This window comes from Nothobranchius furzeri, chromosome 5, assembly GCF_043380555.1.
Source record: "Nothobranchius furzeri strain GRZ-AD chromosome 5, NfurGRZ-RIMD1, whole genome shotgun sequence".
NCBI classification, from domain to species: domain Eukaryota; kingdom Metazoa; phylum Chordata; class Actinopteri; order Cyprinodontiformes; family Nothobranchiidae; genus Nothobranchius; species Nothobranchius furzeri.
Window position 1 is genome coordinate 8,546,224 of NC_091745.1, and position 20,473 is coordinate 8,566,696.

At 41.8% G+C, this 20,473-nt stretch overlaps 1 protein-coding gene across 1 annotated transcript in view; it reads right to left on the reverse strand.

Moving 5' to 3' along the window:
* The window catches only part of shank1 (SH3 and multiple ankyrin repeat domains 1), a 128,420-nt gene that overhangs the window by 78,750 nt on the left and 29,197 nt on the right, over positions 1-20,473 (reverse strand). Inside the window, exon 2 of the mRNA XM_070551406.1 lies at positions 9,932-10,486. Within this exon, the coding sequence (XP_070407507.1) occupies positions 9,932-10,435 (504 nt within the window). The 5' untranslated portion in view covers positions 10,436-10,486. The remainder of the gene's footprint in view (positions 1-9,931; positions 10,487-20,473) is intronic.

Consider the following 20,473-nt stretch of genomic DNA (forward strand, 5'->3'; position numbering starts at 1 on the left):
TTTTTACAGCAGCACCAACTTTAACAGAATAATTTGAAGAAAAATAATAACAAGGTACATGTACACATAGGTAGTAAGTGACCACTAACCACCACTGTGTGTTTCGACCACTAAAAAAACACAAATAAAAAAAGAAACTTGGGTTCCAGAACTATGCTGCATACTGTGAGAGACACAGACATATTATGTAAATCCAGTATTGCACAAGTATTGAACACATACTGAGTATTGCATTGATGGTATTGTGTAACAGGATAATGCCAGTACCAGTTCAACTGAGGAGTTATACACTCTTACTGCAGAGGATGCGAATGGCCTACGGTAGCGTTCTGTTTTACATCTGGGATGTCTCAGTCTGCCTCTGAAGGAGCTGTCCGTGGTCTCCACAGTGAAATGCAGTGGGTGAGAGGGGTTTCCAAGATGGAGGTCCTCATCCCCAGCATCCTCCTCTCCCACGTCTCCTCAACTGAGTCCAGTGAGCAGCCCAGAACCGAGCTAGCTATGTTAACTAGCTTGTTCAGTCTACCTGTCTCAGTCAGAGCTGCCCAACAGACCACAGCAGAGTGAATAACAGATCCAACAACAAAGTGATGGAAGGATTTTAGCAGCTGGGAATTAAAGGACCTCAGCCTCATCAGAAGGTTGAGGCAGCTTTGGCCCATCTTAAAGAGACAGTGTGTAATTTTTACCATTAATCTCTGAAAATATCCACCAAAATGTTGCTGAAAATGTATTAAATGATGCCCAGTTGTTAAAAAATATTGGCAGCTTCATAATATACAACCATAAAATTATTCCACTTTGGAGACCATGGACAGCTCCATGAAAAACAGAACGCTACCGTAGATCATGCATCCCCTCTGCAGTGAGAGTGTTTAACTCCCCAGTTTAACTGGTACTGGCATTATCCTGTTACACAATAACATTATTGAAATATTCAGTATGTGTTCAACATTTGTGAAAAACCGTATGTACATTCGTTTGTCTGTGTCCTTTATGCTGCATAGTTATGGAAAAACAAGTTTTCTTTTATTCATTGTTTTTAGTGGTTGAAGGTTACAATAATAGCTCATTGCCTTTGTGTGTTTACCTGTAATCTTGTTATTATTTCTTCTTCTATTTCTCTAAGTATGTTTGCTTCTGTAGCAAATGAATATCCCTCTGTGTGATTAATTAAGTTTATTCTATTCTAAATATCAGGTCTGACATACATGGGAGTGAGTCTAAGTCTCTGGGCGATGCCATATTAGACGCTATGTTTCCTGCTACGGGGGCCCGTGAGGACAAAATGCATTTACTGATTTGTAACAAACGGTTACAAAACGTGTGCCATTAATAAACATTGTTGTTTTACACATTTACCTATTCACTCATTGCCAGTGAGGAAAGGGAGTCTGATGTGTTTGTCATTTTGCTCAAGATTACACTCCCAGGGATTTTTGACCCTAAAGGGCATCCATTGGTAAGGTCCAGAGGTGTGACCAAGTCACTGCTTTGCAAGTCACAAGTCTTTCCAGTCAAGTCTCGAGTCAAGTCCAAGTCAAAAACAACCAAGTCCAAGTTGAGTCCAAGTCCTTAACTTAGATTTTTCACGTCATAATCAAGTCATCTGTCCAATTTCTATTTAACCCTCTGGATGCAGGCGTTGCATATTTGCAACGATAAAACCTATCTACCTGGTTACTCCACATACGTATTTCATGAGCATTTATTTACTCAGAAGTACCCCTGAAGGACTTAGTTGTTCGCCCTTTTATCAAAACTTATTTTGAGCCTGAGAGGGTTAATGACAATGACAATAAATCAATCCCAGAAATAAAGCTTCTTATAGCTTCATTTATTTGCTCAAACAAGCAGAAAGTGCAACTGAACTTGATTCTAAACAAAGTGCTGCTGCATTTAGCAGTAAATCAAACCCAGAACGAAGAATGATTCGTGATTATTGTCCATGCCGTGCAACTTTTGTGCTAAAATATCAAATATGCTCAAGTCATCAAGTCAACAGATCCAAGTTTATTCAAGTTGCAAGTCATTGGCGTTCAAGTCCTAGTCAAGTTGTAAGTCTTTATAGATTTTATCAAGTCAAGTCAGAAGTCATTAAAATAATGACTCGAGTCTGACTTGAGTCCAAGTCATGTGACTCGAGTCCACACCTCTGGTAAGGTCTTACTGGAACACAAAAATACTGCTTGCTTGTAATGATTTAGGTATGCACTGCCCTTTATTACTAGGGAAAATACACGCCATAACTTTAAGGGAATTGTGTTACATTTAATGTAAAAAAAAAGAACAAATAACATAGATAAAAATAATTTTTACATATCTGATGATGAGCATCCTCTGAATGGTTGTTGATAGTCTTGTGTCACTCTGCATTCCCCTCCCACCTGCATTTGTACGCAACAGTCACTCCTTTGTCTAATTACAACACAGTTAAGCAGCAATTAGATTTTATTGAGGGCAAATTAGCTGACATGTAGAACAAATCAAATATTCTGGGAGTATGAAGGCTTATTATCAGAGAAACTGAAGGAGATGAAGAGGAGGATGTAAACGAGATCAACGGGGAGAAAGTGAAGATCAAAGGCTTTTATTGTGTAAGGACGTAATCTGACTGAGACAGGAAAAAGGGACAATGGGGCAGAGCGATCTAAGGATCTGAAGTTTAAGTTGAGTCATGTCTTCAATAAAAGTGGACATTTTTGTTCACAGTGTGAACTACATCTTTAATCCTGTCCATTGTGATGGCTTGTCCCAGAGTCATCATCACACACTGGTCTAATTCATCTCCACATTTGACCCATTCCCATGGAGGGGAGCTGCGGCGGTGGCTGCGCTTGGGAGCTATTTGTTGGTTTAATCCCCCAATCCAACCCCTTAAAGCTGAGTGTCAAGCAGGGAGGAACTGGGTCCCATTTTTAAAGTCTTTGGTATGACCCGACCGGGAATCGAACCACGACCTCCCGGTCCCAGGGCGGACACTACCACTAGGTCACTGAGCTGGTAACAACATAGAGAATATCAACGTGTTTTCTTGCACTTGTTGAAAGAAAATAATTAACAAATCCTGGCAGAGACTAATAATAAAACTGTTGGGTGACTTTGAGGCTATTTAAAGCTAAAATCAAACAACAAAATTCCTTTGATTCATCTGCTGGTTAAACTCAAAAGTTGTTACTCAGAGTCGTCCAAAGTGAAACAACAAAGCAGCTAGATTTTAGCCAGCTGGTTTACATTTATCTAAATCCTCTACCATATGTCTCATTTTTTAACACACAATTTTTTGTAATAGATTAAACAAACGTTTAGCCTCAGCATGCTGATCCGGGTGCTCATTCAGCGGCTGTACTAGTCTCACAGAAACCAGTCCGAATCTCATAAAACGATTGTGACTTAAATAAAAACATGTAAAAGTCCTATGGCCTATACAAACCATGTTCACAAAGTTCTTAGCACAAAATCCCTCTCACACAAAAATATCTCAACAGGTGTATTCTTGATATTTTCTGTACCTTCCAGAATGAGTCATTTCAGGGCTCTGTCACTGAAAGAAAACAAGCTGGAGCTGGCCACGCCCACCCATGCCCCGCTCAGGCTGCCATAAGCTGAGAAGCTTCCACACCAGGGAGGAGCTCAGAGTAGAGCCACTGCTCCGCCAGCGTCAACAGGTGAGCGGAGTTTTATGCAAATGTTTCCATTTGTGACATCACAAACTCCTAAAACCAAACAATGACAGAAAATGGATTCATGGGTTTTTCATGTTTGGGGGGTTTGTAGAGGCAGTGGACCATGTGGCGGCACAAAATGATGCAAAAAGGGAGCTATGCTTAATATGTCTCAACAAAACAGCAACTGACAGTAGAGACCCTCCAAGACTTCAACGACCACTTTACGTGCAAAACATCGATATTACTCAAACAAAACACCGAAAGGTGCAACAAATAACAGTGATAAACAGGTTAAAGTTAATCAAGGCTACAAGGAGTCATCTCAGAGGGTCTGAAGATCCACGTGTGGCTCCAGAACCACAGGCTGCAGAGCCCTACTTCAGGTCACCACACAAATATCTGTCTGCTCACGATTTCTCAGCTGAGCCACACCGAAAAGTGTTGGAGTTTTAAAAATGAATCCCTCTCTTAACTCATCCACTGCCATTGAAGACAAAAGTCTTCATTTTAAATCCAGCCGGTCACTGCCATCTTTTTACGGGGCGGGCGTCGGAACGAGCCCCCGCACTGTGAGAACAAACATCACGTCTCTAAAGCTGATCGTCATCCGCGTATGTCACACGTCACGTGATCAGGAAGCAGAAAATCCATGAACTGGGAGATCGTTTTGGTGCCGCTGCTGTAAAAACAGCGAGGTGCGAACCGGAAAAAGCTTCCGCAGCTCACAATTCGACAACGGATTGTGAAAGAACGGATAACGCTAGAAACACGCTGATTCTTCCTATCTTTGTTTGGTAGTTTTGGTGTTTACATGGTTAGAGAGCACAATGTTCTGTGACTCTTCAAAAAACAGTAAAAATGCGCAAAAACCCTGGCAGTTAATGAGTTAATGTCTGACGGGTCATAAGTTAAACTTTCCAATAGATGCTGAGATTTACACTCATGAGCTGGAATTGGTTTTATTGTCCTAAATGCTGATAAAAGGCAGTTTTAGCCTCAGAAAATGATGTTGCTCTCCATAAAATACAGCTGGCGGACAGCTTAATGGTCGGCAGCAATTTGCACCCAAATCTTTCTGCAGGGTTGGATTTATTTCTCAGTCGTTCACCAGAATGTGTTTCTATCTTCTAGAGGTCCTTTAGGTATTTGATGCATTCCTGCACAAACAGCCATCCCCATCTTTACCCGTATCGGTTTATTTGTGGCGCTCTTCCTGGTTTCTGCGGTGTTGACCTGATGAATAATTGAACTTTCTCCTCCCAAGCTTTCATTTTTAACCACTTGAACATGATGCCAATTTATCTGTCAATACACAGAAAGAGTGAATCATTTGTGGTTGGATTTAAATGCATCAAACACACACACACACACACACACACACACACACACAGACACACACACGCATGCACTCTGCTGAAAACACCCAACCTTCAGATCAATAATAAATCACAGAGCACAGCAGCAAGAGGGAGGAAGAGGTGTTCAGTGAGGCATTCATGGTGCACCAGGGTGGTAAATATAAAATATGAACACGTCCACAAATATATTCATCAGATTTGATGTGTTTTTCTTTCTTTCTTGTGATTTGCAAAGCCACTGAGCATGGAGGAGAGACTCTTTGTGGAGGAATAGAGGACAGACATCCAGTGTGTGTGTGTGTGAAGGACGCAGCCTTCTGCTTGTCTAACACAAAGGTGTTTCCAGCTTTTATCTGCGGATGAGCAACACTGTTCTTTATTCTGATGATCCTCTAGTCCTCGTATTTTAATTATCAGTACAGCTCTGCTTCCAGCCATGATTCAGAGCAAGAAACCCCTCATCAGGGAGAGGAGAAAAGTGCTGTCTGCTGTGTTCTGCTGCTGAAGTGCAGGAGGAGAACTTAAAGGCAGCTGCAGCTCATGAAGCTCATTCAGACACTTCTGACGGCGGCTTTTATACTTTTACACTCACGTGACGTCAGAAAGTCACGGCTGATCTTTCGTGATTCAGGGCTGCCCACTACAAACCTAAAAAGAGCTTTCACCATCACCACGTGTTTTATTGCACCGTTTAAAGCTCTTTGGCAACATTAGCCAAGAGGCTGCACTTCCCCTTTCAGCCCCCTCTTCTCCTCCCTTCAGCTTCCCTCTTTTTGAATCAGATCCTTTTCATCCGGATGCTTTGACTCATCCTTTCTGAAGCTGGGTCACCTTGAAAGTGTTCTTTCTCACATCTGTTTCCTCCTTCTGATGAAGGAGGAGAAAATTACAGCAAATCCTCTGAGACAGAGTGATTCTGTGTTCTGAGCTTTGAATGAACCAATCATGGGAAGAAAAAAGGAAATAGTTTAGTTCATCAGACTGCAAAGTCTCACATAGATTAAATCAGTTCAGAGGCATAGTTATTATCCAAAAAAAACATTCCTTTATCTTTTGAGACTGTAAATTACAAACGATTCACTCAAAGTAAAACTCTCCTCGGTGCAATTTATCTGAAGTAATTTTTTACTTTGCTTTGACGTGGATGTACAAGTTAAGCTTTGAAATCACTTTGTGTACTTGAGTCAAGTAAAAAATGTTCAAGAAAAATGGAGTAAGGTGTAACAAATGGAAGAACTTGATCCCAAAGGGCCATTGTGGTGCTGAAAAATTGCAGTTCCACCCTCATCCACTAGGGACCGGCACCAGAAGTGAGCAAATCCTCATTGACTCAACAAAATTTCACAAAAGAAATAAACATAATTACAGCCTGGATTAAAAACCCTTTAAGGTTAATAGATCTAGTTTACATTAGTGACGACTCTGAGGGGGGGGGCATTTTTGTAACTCTTTAAGTGTAATTAAATGCTTAAAATTCAAAATAAGTAAGAAAGAAAAAAAGAGAGAAAGAAAGAAAGACAGAAAGAAAGAAAAAAAGAAAGAAAGAAAGAAACTGTTTTTATGTAGCACCTGTCAAGATTTTTCATTTAAAATGAGAAAAAATAAAAAATTTTGATCAAAAATTTTAAGGAAAGGGAGAGAGAAAACAAATAGGAAAGAGGAAAATCAGTGGATCCCGGGAAAGGCAGAGTAGGAGCAGAATAAGGTGAGGGTGATGACAAATAATTACTGAGCATCAGAGCCGCGCGATTTCAGAGCTAGCTCCAGAGAAAGGCCTCAGCCTGGGCCTCACGTTTGTAGATGTTTGGCCATTTCGACTCTGAGCTTTTGTTTTGTCTGTGTGTTTGGATGTTAATCATGGAATTATTTGGACAAACTGTGGTTAACCTACATTGCCTGCTGGTGGTGGTCGGAGGAACCGGTGGCGCCAGTGCTCGGCAGCCTCACCTCTGTCAGTACGCCCCAGGGCAGCTGTGGCTACATCGTGGCTCATCCCCACCAGCGTGTGAATGGGTGAATGACTGATTGTGTTGTAAAGCGCCTTGGGGGGTTCCAGGACTCTAGAAGGCGCTATATCAAATACAGGCCATTTACCATTTACCATTGACTGCACTAATAAACCATCCAAGCAGTTTCTGCTTCTTTTTATCAGTAAGCAAATTGATACTTCTGTATTTTATTTCACTGGTTGAATGGGGGGAATGCTGCGTTGTTTAACCGCTCGGTCAAACATGTTAGTGGGGCTGCTGGCTGGATATGAAACTTGAGCGGTTGCCTGTCTTCTGTCTCCTGCCCCAGAAGAGTTGCTGGAGCCGGCGTCCGGCTGTTCATGTTACCCGGGGTAACCGACGCACTGACCAGCTCCCATGCGAGGCTGTAGTCATGCTGGTCACTTGTGGATTTCTGAGGGAGACCACAGAAACACCGCATCTCTTTTAGTTGATGCTGCTTTACTTTTGAGTCGGTCAACCATGTTTTTCTTGTCAATAGTTTGCTAGTTTAATGGGGGAAAATTCTATGCGTTTACCATAACACTGCTTGGTCTAAGATGGATTGAATATAACTTGTTGGTGTGGTTGCTGGGTATCTGACCAAGGATAGCGGAGGCTATATCAGGCTTCGCTGGTCGACCGCGGTGAAAGATCCACGAGTCCTCCTTTGTCGACGCTCTGGTCTCCGGTCAGGAGCACGAGACTGAGCCGTGAGCTGAGTCAACGCTCCCAGAGCCGTGTGCTTTGGCAATGGTGGACTTGTGGATCTTTGACCGCGTTGGACCAGCAAAGCCCATTATCCTCGATCAGTATGCCTAGTAATGATTTCTAGGGATGTCCCAAGCTGATCCCATGATCGGAAATCGGCCCCGATCACATGGTTTCAGACTGATCAGGACTGGGCTTTACTTCCCGATCCAGACTCGGATACTGGGTTCAAATTGCAGGAGAGCAACTTGGTTCTCCTTAAATGTTGTCAGGCTCCCCTGATGCCCCTACCTTACACACCCAGAAGGAGCACAAAAAAGGTCCAGTTTCTACCTTTATTATATTATTTATATGGACTCAGCGTAGCGGGGATTCTTTAGAGCAGAGCAGCAGGCAGACCGCTGATTATTCATGAACTCCAGCTGTGTTCTGCACACGGCCACAGTAACATGTTCTAAGTTTCTAAGTGGCGTCACCAAAAATAAACAATTAACACGCAGTCATTCGTGTCCGTTCATTTTCTCTCTGGTAAGTTCTGTCTCTATTTGAGCATGACGTGTGGACGCGCTCACGCTGCCTCCGCTGCAGCGCTTGTCACTGGCGCAGCCCGGCAGCGCAGCGCAGTCCCATGCCCAGGGACGTATCTAAGCATTTTGGGGGCCGAGGCAAAATAGACCCCTGCCAGGTATTTTACGCTGAAGTGCGATCTGTTTTTATATTAGACTTTTTATATTTGCAATAAAGTCCAAAAGTGAAGAATTTATGTTATTTATTAATTGATTGTTCAAGCTACCTCACAGAAGTGATCTGTTGTTAAAAATTAAAATAAAAACGTAATTAAATTAAAAAAATAAGGAACATTCTGGAACTGTTTCTTCTTTTTCTTTTTTTTTTTATGTACCGAAAGTATCGGATCGGGACTCGGTATCAGGAGATTCTCAAAATCAAATGACTCGGACTCGAGAGCAAAAAAACATGATTGGGACATCCCTAATGATTTCATTACTAAGCAGGCCGGAGGTGCCTTCACGATGGAGTCGCTCTACCGCAATTTTCTTGCTAAAACACCCGGATCTTCAACTGTGGAGATTGCGCTGATCCAAAAGGCATGGGCTCTCGGTCACAGCGGTCTGGCTCTGTAATTTAACAGTCCTAGTCTGTATTAGATCTCCACAGGCGACCTGCATGACCACAGCCTCGCACGGGAGCCAGTCGGCCGTGCAAGCGGGCATCCCTGCTGTCCTCGGAGCCATTGTTAGCTTCTTGGGTTAGCAAAGTTAGCTAGCAGCTACAGTGGTTTCATTTGTTGCAGTCCTGTTCCAAATGTAACAGCCCCACCCTCAGCTCCACCTCTTTTCCCATTTTTCGATTGTTTGGGCGTGACTGTAAACAAATCAGTGGTGGGAATCTCCCATTTTTTACTTCAGCCTGCCCTCCGGCGGCGCAATGGGTGGGCTATGTCCACATTTTTATATGTCGATGTTTGATCCAAAGTAAGACTTGTTTCAGTGGATTTTATCAGGAACATTGAGGTTAAACATGATGAACAGATGTTTTTACATTTCTAAGCTCTGAAACAAGTGATTGTCCTTTAAAAAGGCTTTATCTTGTTTTCCACACAAGACTGAAGACCCAGCTTGGCACCTTCATTTAATCCATTCTGTCAGATTCTTTTATTAATTTTACTTTTAGTCTGCTCTACTTTTTTTTTATTTGATTTGATCCTTTGTGTTTTGCTGCTAGCTGGGAGATAAGCTTGTGGCTAAACCTTTGCTGCAGCCTTATTGACACAACGACCACTCGATTGATTTCAGTAGACCTGAACCAGGTTGGGTTTGATCCTTTTCCATGAAGCATAATTTTAAAAATGGATGAAACATTTAATTAGATACGTTATCTGAGTTTGAGTCGCCTTCCAAATGTGTTTGTTTGTTTTAAATCCTCCCTTTAGATTCAAACGGATGGTAAAACATCACATCTGAAACCTGCTTGAAGAGGATGAAGACTTTATGCTGATGAAAAAAATGTATCTGACTGACACTTAATAAGTTTTTGAACTTTGGTGATTATGTGTGTGTGTGTGTGTGTGTGTGTGTGTGTGTGTGTGTGTGTGTGTGTGTGTGTGTGTGTGTGTGTGTGTGTGTGTGTGTGTGTGTGTGTGTGTGTGTGTGTGTGTGTGTGTGTGTGTGTGTGTGTGTGTTCTGACCGTTTGCTTTATGTCTGGGATGCCAATGCGAAACACCATCATGGCGATGTGGGCGTCTTCAGATGGCACGGCGTTGGCAGTGCGCTCCTTTAGCCTCCTCTGTTGCTGTTGCTGCACCTGATTGGCTGGTTGTTGGTACGTGGGTCCAGGGTTGGACGAATAGGGGTTTGCGGTGTGTCCAGGGTTCCCTGACCTGGTCTGTCGATCTCCAGTGGGTCTCCCGCCAAGTTTACCCGACTGTCTGTGTCCCTCCCCCCTGCCCGTCCGAGACAGGCCACCTCTCCTGACCTCTTCCACCATCTCATCATCATCATCATCATCCTCCCCCTCCAGCTCGCCGTTCTCCTCTCCTCCATCCTCATCATGCTCATCTTCTTCCATTTCTTCCTCCTCCTCCTCCTCCTCTTCTTCCTCGTCTTCTGCCCCAGGATACAGATGTCTACTATTACTTAGCATCCTTTGTTGCTCTTCGTCGCTGGACAGGGGGCTAAATGGCATCGTCATGGCGACAAATAAGGTGGAACCAGTGGCAACACCATCATTCCCAGAGAGACACTACAAAGAAAGGAGATATATTTATTTCATTTTGCACTTTTTAAAATAAAATAATATAATCATCTAAAAAAGATGGGAAAATTAAACAGTGTTGACTACAGACGTCTTGATTTTTATTCAAATCTTAAGAAGTGTGCAGAATGACACATAAGAGACCTGTCAGTGGAAACAATGTTGAGTTTCTTCCCAATCGCTCTACAACATAATTTCTACAAAGGCTGGTCTCTATGGGAACAAACTTTACTGACGTGCAGTAGCCCTCAACATGTAATAACACCTCAGGTGGAAATGATCCTGCTCATTTGAGCGCCTTTATGGCTGCACTCGTGGTCTGCCTGTATCTGTTCTGTCTACATGTGTGTGTGTAACCTTGGTCAGGCTGTGCTGTGGAGTCAAGTTCCTATGCTCTGGTTTGCTGGAGCGCTGGCAATAAAGCTTGTTCTGACTCTGATTCTGATTCATTTTCACCCTCCAGGCCTTTCGCAGACACCGGCTCCCAATGGCTGAACTCAAAATCTCTCCTGTTCAGACACCTGAACCAGATCAACTCTCTAAAGATCGTGACTTTCACTACCACACAGAAAATGTTTGGTATTTTACTTTGTAAAACAATGATGGAAAAACAGAAATGAAGTCCTTATTATTTAACCCTCTGGAGGCAGGCGTTGCAGATTTGCAACATTAAAATGTTAGTATGCTTAGTAATGCATAACATGGTGAAGCAGTTACTAGCCCCTTTAGCCCTAGGGTCCCCCAGGTGGGGGACCCTGTGATGTCAGTTCCTTAACAGGCCCAAAAAACCCTCACACTACAGAAGAAATAGTAATAATTCCCATCAAATGAATCAGCAAACCAAACACTACAAGGCTATCTAAACTATTTTTATCATTAAATTCAAGTTTTTACCATTTTTCTAGGAATAGGCATCAAAATAGGCCTAGGGCTTATGGGGAGCCAAAGTCATGCCCATCTACTTCCGGACCACGGGTCCTCGGAAGAACAGAACATGAACGCTATTTTCTAATCCTGCTTGTTACGTGCCATGGATTTCACATATGATTTTCATGCATTTGTGTGAAAATACGTCCAGGACCACAAATGCGCTTCACGAAAGTGACGTCATCGAACAAGACACAGAGAAAATAGAGGAAAAATGGATGTAAACTCTGCTAACTTTGATAAATCTTCAAGTACGTGACTGGCGTGGTCGAAACACACATCAGTGCTTCTCATTTAGATCGGGGGTGGGGAACCCTGGTCCTCGAGGGCCAGTATCCTGCATGTGTTTGCTTCAACACTTCTGATACAGTGGTTGATTCACCTGCTCTGCAGCTCATCAAGCTCTGCTAAAGCCTGTTAATCACCTGCTGATGGGAGTTTACACATCTGTCTCTGGGTTTGTGTTGGGCATCAGGATTTTCAGCTCTGAACAGAAACTAATTGCTGAATAACAAACAGTGACAGGAAAAGCACCCTGATCCTCATGGGAGGTCCAACCAATCAGCAGCCAGAGATGACAGAAATATCTGCAGGAAAAAAACAAGCAAGCCTCTAATTTGATGTAATTACACAAATTTATTCAAGTAGCAGTAATTACAAGCCACTTTGCTGCTTCAAACTTTACACAGATATGTGAAAATCTCTCTCTCTCTCTCTCTCTCTCTCTCTCTCTCTCTCTCTCTCTCTCTCTCACTCACTCACTCCCGTTCACTCACTCACTCACTCACTGTCTCTCACTCTCTCTCTCTCTCTCTCTCTCTCTCTCTCTCACTCTCTCTCTCTCTCTCTCTCACTTACTCACTCACTCACTCACTGTCTCTCTCTCTCTCACTCACTCACTCACTCACTGTCTCTCGTTCTCTTTCTCTCTCACTCCTGTCTCTCGTTCACTCACTCACTCACTCACTCTCTCTCTCTCTCTCTCTCTCTCTCTCTCTCTCTCTCTCTCTCCTCACTGATCTGAAGTGAGGCAAAGAGGAAATGACACAAAGCAAGTTCCTAAAACTATTTCTCATCTAAACATTCAGCTGGGAAAAAGCATCAAGTCTGGAGGAAGTGACTACATTTGAAATTAAAATGGAACTGAGGTGTGATTGATGTGCTGCAGACACAGAGCTGTGATAAGAATAATGCTAAAATATGTCCTCCTAAATGAAAACAGCTGTCCAGCGTGATGGGAACGCATCAAGGAATAAGGAGACACAACAGCAACAACTTTTTTTATGTTGGTATCAAGATTCAAGCTTTTGTTTTGTTGATGAATGAAAGCATCAAAGCAAAAGAAGCTTGTTTATAAAAAATATTTTTAAAGAGCTTTTTTAGAATTTCTTTGCTTCATTTTGTTTTTTTGAGAACCGACGTTGAAAATGCTTTAAATAACGGGACAAAAAAATTTGAACTGAACGTTTTTCTCCATTATAGTCGATAATAAATTCAATTTAAAAAATGTGTCCAACAAAGTGTAACACAAAATCAAAACACCACACACACCACTTCACATCAAATACAGTTTTATATTATTGATACCTTTTGCATTCATCGTGTCTTCAAATGCAACAACGGGCCTCATCTTTTTATTTTAGCCTGAGAAATCTCAAAATGTGCAATCCTTCAGAAGAGGATGACAACAATCCCCAGCAGGAGCTCACACAGACGTGTATTAGGTGTATCAGCTGGAAATGGCAGTGCTGAAGTAAGTGTAAACATATTTAAGTGCTAATTTTGCTTTACTCACACAGCTGCATCAGCTTTTGCATTTTTAAATCTTCAGGAAAGGTTAAAGAGCCTTTTCCTAATGTGAATTAAAATGAATGAGGCCTCTTGCATCGAGCTGTTAAGGAGTACCAGAAGAATGAGAGAAAACCGATAAAAATCAAAGCCAGTTTGTGAGACAGGAGGACCGATGATAACAGGGAAGGAGACGGAGGCCGGACAACAGGCGGCTGGAGAGCTTGAAAGAATGAAAAAGACAAAAGAGGAAGGGAGAGGGAGAGCGCTGCAGGTTTCTGCAGACTTGTCAGAAATCTGACCAGCCGCACAAAGGTGCACACACAAGATTAGATAACAAAATGAACGTGAGCAATCTGATTCCCTGCATAGTGCAGAGTAATCAACAATGAAGGAGGCTTTAGAGACACTGACTAAGCAAGAAAATTCAACCAGTGGTAAATTAAACAAACAAAACATGTCAGGTCACTTTTCAGTCCGTCTGAGAAAATCTCCACGTTGCTTATGCAAAAACTCAAAAACCGCTCACAGACACCAAAAAACTGTTTTAGTAATCCTCCAACAACAGAGGAAAATCTAATTACAGCTCAAACTGTTGTTCTTTTGGCTTTTTCTGATAATTGAAGAGTGAAATTTTCTATTTCCTCTTGTGGTTTTAGATCGTCTGCAGAAAAGCCAACCACTCGGGGGACTTGACTAGAGGAGACATTGAAAAGTCAGCAGCACCGTTCATCTGACAACCACCAATTCTGTTTTCTCAGAATTAGGAGTCAAGGAAAACAAAATGCATCTCTGAGCAGCAGGTAAACATGTCTGAACCCCGTTTTTAGGCAGAGACACAGATGCATGCAGCATTGGCGGTTCTAGGGGCGGGGCCACAGGGGCACTGGCCCCTGCTGAAATATGATTGGCCCCTGTAGTGCCCCTGTCCTGTCACTCATCTGTCCTTTGTGCGGTGATGAGATTATAGGTGGATGCAATTCCGAGTCCAAACACTAGTGGCCGTGTGGCGCTAAGGAGCAAAATAGTGTGTGAAATCCAACAGAAGAAGATTTGAAAGATTCCAAGAAGGGAGAACTTTTCAACCGACATCGGATCTGATGAGAGTCCACGTTATGAGGAGTTTGTTGGTAAGTCACGAATCACTGTTTACTCACAGTTGCCATGTAAGTCAAGTCTGACAATAAGTCCAATGGAAAGCAATGCCGACATTAGTTAAAGGTAATGTTAAAAAGGGCTTGTGAAAAAACGTTAGCCCTTGCTAATCCATGTACTTCTTTTGTAATCTGCATTTCGTGTGTTAATAGTTGGCACTGTCTGATAGAGAACATGAAAAGAAAGGGTCAGATACAGGCGGGAATTCTGCAGTTTTTTCCCAAGAGAGTGAGTGTGTCCGCTGGTGAGAACGAGCATGGAGAAATCAGAGAGAGAGCAGCAGGAGGCAGTAGACCAGAGGCTGGAACAGGGCAAGGGACCTCCATTCCCCCTTTATCAGGTCAGAAAGAATATAATCTTTATTGTGCAACAGTCATGTCAGATAAACACGAGAGACAGCCTCTTGTAAGACATACCATGCTGGGAAATCAGCGTACGTGTAATATAAACGCGCCGTGGCGGCATGGTGTTGCGGGAATTTTGTGGCATTCGTGCTGCCACGGTTGATACTAATATCACCGCAACGCCGGACTTGTGAATGCATATTACAACTTGGCGCAACAGAAGGGGGTATCATGATCACGTGGGCAGTTACTGCCGAGCTCCGGCCGGCAACTATATTGAAAATGAAAGTAAACATGGGCCGTAAGTTTGGCTTTTCTAAACAGAATCAGCTGAGATGATGGCCGGGGAGCCTCTCCGTAAGAGTTGAAGCTCAGATCACCAGAGACTGCACGGGGACAGACACCTTCTGGAGCGGCTTGTTAAAAAAGCTTAATGAGTGTGGCTTTGATCGCAATAAAAAGCAAGTTATGTCCAAGATAAACTGAAGTCCGTGGCAGCGCAGAGACCGCCCCCAAGCTCCCTTTTCACCGCCATCGCATAATCTTTTGTAAAAAGATCATGATCGCACCACATTATCCAGCAGGACGGACTGACCACTTATAAACGACCTAATGCTGCCCAGTGTGTTCTGCTTATAATTGAGGATAACCTTTTCCCATTTTATCTTGGAGCTGATCCAGTTAATGTGGAGTCATTTTCTTGCACAGAAAATTTGCATTGAGCTTTTTATATTTATCAGTAATAATTGGGTCAGTTATTCCAAGCACCAAAAATAAAGGATTATTGTTTAAATTGATAGAAGTTGTTAATCGTGACAAATCATTAGTGGCAAAGTTGCTTCCCTTTAGTAAATGATTTTACGTTTCTCAAAGCATCTTTCCATTCATCATCAGTAATGTTGCAGTTAAGTTTCCTTTCCCACAATTCCTTCAAGGTTTCCCTAAATTGTGACATTTTAATGTATTGTAAAATTTGTGGGAAAAGTCCTTGTTTGAAACACTGAATTTTCTAATTGGTTGATTAAGTAAGGTCAAGGTTAAGTTTTCCAAAGAGATTTTGTGTTTTGGATATTCCTTTGTTAGTCCAACTTTTCCTGCCATTATTCTAGGTAAAAATAAAAAAAATCACCATTATCTCAAATTTGTTAAATGATGTTATCTTGTACTAATGGCACATATGTTTACTGAATTCTTCCGCTTCATGGTGATGTGATTTACTATAACATTAACATAATGGATTTAAATTGTATTGGTTTCTTTGTCTACATCTACCACATCTCATCTTTATAGTCCAATCTTTGAAGTCTTCAATTTCAAATAAATAAAAATGTGGTCTCATAGAAAACAAAGTTTTGGCTGGATTTAGCTGGAGTTTGACATATATTTGTATTTTAGCTGCAAACTGGGACAAGACTCTCTCCAATTCAGACAACCAGAGTGAAGTTAATGACTCAACCTTCCATCCTGCTGGGCCACCAGAGTCACCAATCAATACTAATCCTGCAGGATCAAATGGTAAACATTGATCTTTGAAAGTAATAAATGCTTGTGTATGTATTTGGCTTATGTTAGATAATTTCTCATTTGCTGTTTTCAGACATCTTCCAGTGTGATGCACAGAATCCTGCGCAGACATCAGAACGGTGTTCTGTTCCAGTAGGACCTGGTGGTGTGCTTCTCATTTTGTAAAGGCTCTTTAAATTTAATTGAATTTTGCAGTCAGTCACTTGCAGATTCTGAATGCCATGAATGTTAAAGGTTGAGAGATATAAGCAACTGACTCAGACTTATTTAATTGACTTCCCACCAGACATTTCCCAGTCAAGAGCAGAGGGTCCTGTGATATTCTTCTGGTGTTTTTTCCACACACAAACATATTTTAACCTGATATTTGTGGCTTTGCAAAATAAATTGAATGCTAAAATTTCTCAAATGCTGTGTGTGGTTGTATTTTGTCAATGTACAGTAAAAATTGATGTACAATTGCATTGATGTTTTTCAACATGGTGTTGGGGTAAACTGTATCTACCATACAAAACTGGGAATAGTATGCAAGTATGTTGGACTGTTCGTGGCCCCTCTATAAATATTGTGGCCCCTTGATGGCCCCACCCTCAGAAAAATCCTAGATCCGCCACTGGCATGCAGAGGTAAGAGTAGAGGAATCACTCCACATGCATCACTCCTGATATATTTCAGCTCTACCTCTTTCACAAGATGTGTGCTTTCCTTAAAGAGGGACTGCACACCATCAGAAAATGTAACTCCACCCCTAGTCAAGATTTGAAAAAAGCCATCAAAGTGGGCGTTGCCAGGAGGCACAGAGTGGCATGGTCAAGTGTGGGGAATTTCCATCCAGGGAGGGAGGGGGTGTGGGAGGAGATGTACCGATGACGTGAAATCGTTCCAGCCCCGGTCAATCACAAGTTTAAAATGCAGTAGCTGCTGTTCAACCCACAGGGGGCAGCACTAAGGTGTTTTTAGACCTAGAATTTAGATTTAATCAAGTTTACACAAATATGTCAAAAATGCACAGAAACAGAAAGATTGCATTTGTAAAGACTCAATTATACAGTTTATGTGCAAAAAAAAAGTAAGTTTGGGGTTCAGTTACTCTTTAAAGAACTGCATCAAAACTGATACTTTTCCTATCTGAATTTTACCCTCAACAAAGTCTGACAGCAGTAATATTTAAATATGAGGAGATTAAATAGCTTATTTTGAAACTCGTAGCGGGACAGTGTCATAGCCGTTTAGACGGTTTGGTCTGTTCAGGACTAACGGAGGAGGCTGAACCAGGACGTGGTGTAATTGCTCTTAGTGCCTCTAAAACCCGAGCCTGATTGGGGAACAGAGTGATTGTGTCATTCCAGGAATCATGTTGCAAGCATGGCTAAAAATATGAAGGACTTTCTTAAAGGGATGGAGCAACAAAAAGAGGTGGCAGATAAGTGGAGATGGATGCTGATATTGAGTAGAAAAAGACAGAGAGGACAAGCTGATCCATAAAACCTCGTCCTAAAAGTGTTATTGTAAAACCAGCAGATGCGTCCTGACATACACTGCATTTAGATCTGACATTTTTCATGGTGGGAATTTGAACAGAGTTGGCCTTTTCCAGGATTTACGGTCCGAATCATCATAAAAGGAAGCAGTATTTACAGCAGAGACTCTAGCGAAGCCAAAACTGGTCTGTAAAATTCATTTTGTTATCAGGGCCTCCCTGCAGCAGCTTTGGTTGCAGGTTTCCACTAGCTGCTGCCGTGAAATCCACCCACATCACACAGATCAGATCAGCGCTCTGAAATTATTGCGATGGGACAGACCTATTTGTCAGGCATTCTTGTATTTCTTCATGTTTTCATGGTGTATATCAGTCAGATCCCAGGGGGACTGAAGAGAAAATTAAGCCAAAACTAAACTTTTGAGGGAGTCGCTCATCGTCAATTAAGCTGTAACGGGTCAGGGCGGCGGGAAGATGATGAGAGTGATAATCATTTCCCAAGAGAAAAGCCATGACTCGTACATAATGAGCTCTGCATGTTAGGGCTTCTGTGTGTTTCTCTGAGTGAGGATGAAGAGGGTGATGAAGAAATCTTATATTGTCTTAGACCAACAAGTGATAATCGTCTTCTCATGTTTCTGTAAATATCCTAATCCCTCTCCACTCTCCTTAGAGAACTTTTTTTTAGTTTCAGGTCACGTCATTAACCCTTTGAGTCAGCTCAGCATCCTAAAGCTACATTAACCCGGCCGACCTTCACCTCAGTGAGCAATGACAGAAATCATCATCATCTACTGAAGGCCATCTGAAGTGAATCACGTCTGACATTAAAAGCAGTGGAAAACATTCTAAAGAAAACAACAAAAACGTTTCATTTTAACAAGAACTTCCACTTCCCTATGGACATTCTGTTCAGATTTTAAAAGCTTGAGCACTTTTTATGATACATTTAGAAACACAAAGACAGGAATTAAAATCAGCATTTTTCTACCATTCAAAACTCCTCAGGAACAGAATCAGTAGTTCTAAAATATTTGACTGATGTACTTTTGAAAAGGTCGCAGGTGCACAAAAGTCATTTTCACATTCTGGATCATGGACACACTAGGACACACTCACAGAATCCTCCAAAGGTGTCTTTTTTTAATCCGTCATGTGAGTTTGAAGATGATGTAGCTCTTAAGACTGTAGTGAAACTGATCGCCATAGCAACACAGAAAAAGAAGAAGGTGTGCTTTAAAAAGTCAAGTTTGACTTTTAAAATCAAACTTTGGTTTTTCAAATTCATCAGAAACTCTGATGTTTAATTCTAGATCCAATCTCCTGTTGTTGCTAAGTGAGGAGCGTCAATGCCTGCACCAGAAACTATTTTATCTCATAAAGTCTAACTGACAAATTATCACAGTGTCAATTATAGTTTACCACATAACAAGTTTATTTGGGGGGCGGAATTGATTATGTTCATGCAGGAACATGTGCTGTATCACTGCGTAACCATGACAACCCACACCATATTGTTGGAGGTGCAAACACACCAGGAGAAAAGTGATAAGCCACAGCACTGTCAGTAGCCTACATATTTATTGTGCCAGCTGACTCTTTGGAAAGCTATCAATGTAAATGAACCCTTTACAGCCCTGAAGATTGTAAAACGTGTTTTTGCAACATTCTTTGGGTGGATGTTTCCTTTATTTATTCTTAGTTGTCAAAAAATGTTTACTTTATTCACATCATCAAAATAAGTCATGTTTAACTATGTCAGCATTTAAGTTCAGGTCAGGAATGTGGATAATACTAAAGAATGTTATGGAAAGGTAAAATCTTCACTGGTCACTGGTTGGTTGGTTGGTTGGTTGGTTGACAAAGCAGGAATTTGATTTTTATTTAAAAGGTGGTTTGAATATAAAATAAATGATAATTAAAATCAGATCCCTAGAAAAATGTTTATTTATCATGTTTATTTTCATGGGTTTCATTTTCAGATATCTCATTCAGCCCTGACTTTATCAATAAACATCCTAAATGGAATATAGAAATTGAAGCTACCATCCTCCAGTTGGACCAGTTGGTGCTAGGTTAACCCTCTCAGGCTCAAAACAAGTTTTGATAAAAGGACGAACAACTAAGTCCTTCAGGGGTACTTCTGGGTTAAAAATGCTCATGAAGTACATATGTGGAGTAACCAGGTAGGTTTTAACATTGCAAATCTGCAACACCTGCCTCCAGAGGGCTAAGCACCAGGCTAAGTCAGGCTCTGGCACCGAACCGGCTCTGGAACCAGCTCGGTCGAAAAGCCCACTAAGAGGTAGGGAGACATGGGACGAGACCTGATGAAAAACACTTTGGCATGTTTTTTTAATTTCCCTTAAGGTTAGGATTGGGGTGAGGGGAAAGTTAAATAGTCTCATAATGTCCGTGTGACTGCGCGCATCAAACAGCGACGCCAGCGGAGCCACGTGACCCAGTGTGTCCCTGATCGTCGTCTCCTGGCGCGCTGGGGCAGCCTGATTCGTCATATATCGAGGCTTGGTCACACGCGTCATATTTTGATGCTTTTGGTGTGAGAAGGTGTTGAATAAGCACAAATGAAGAAGGTGGCTTGAAGCTCTCGTCAAAGATGAAATATTAAAATATTCATGGACTGGGAACAAGTGAAATGAGCCAATAAAATCTTGTTAGAAGACACAAAGCTTGAAGTGATGTTTCCATAAAAGGAAGATTACCAAAGCTTTCTAATATACTGTTTATAAAAACACA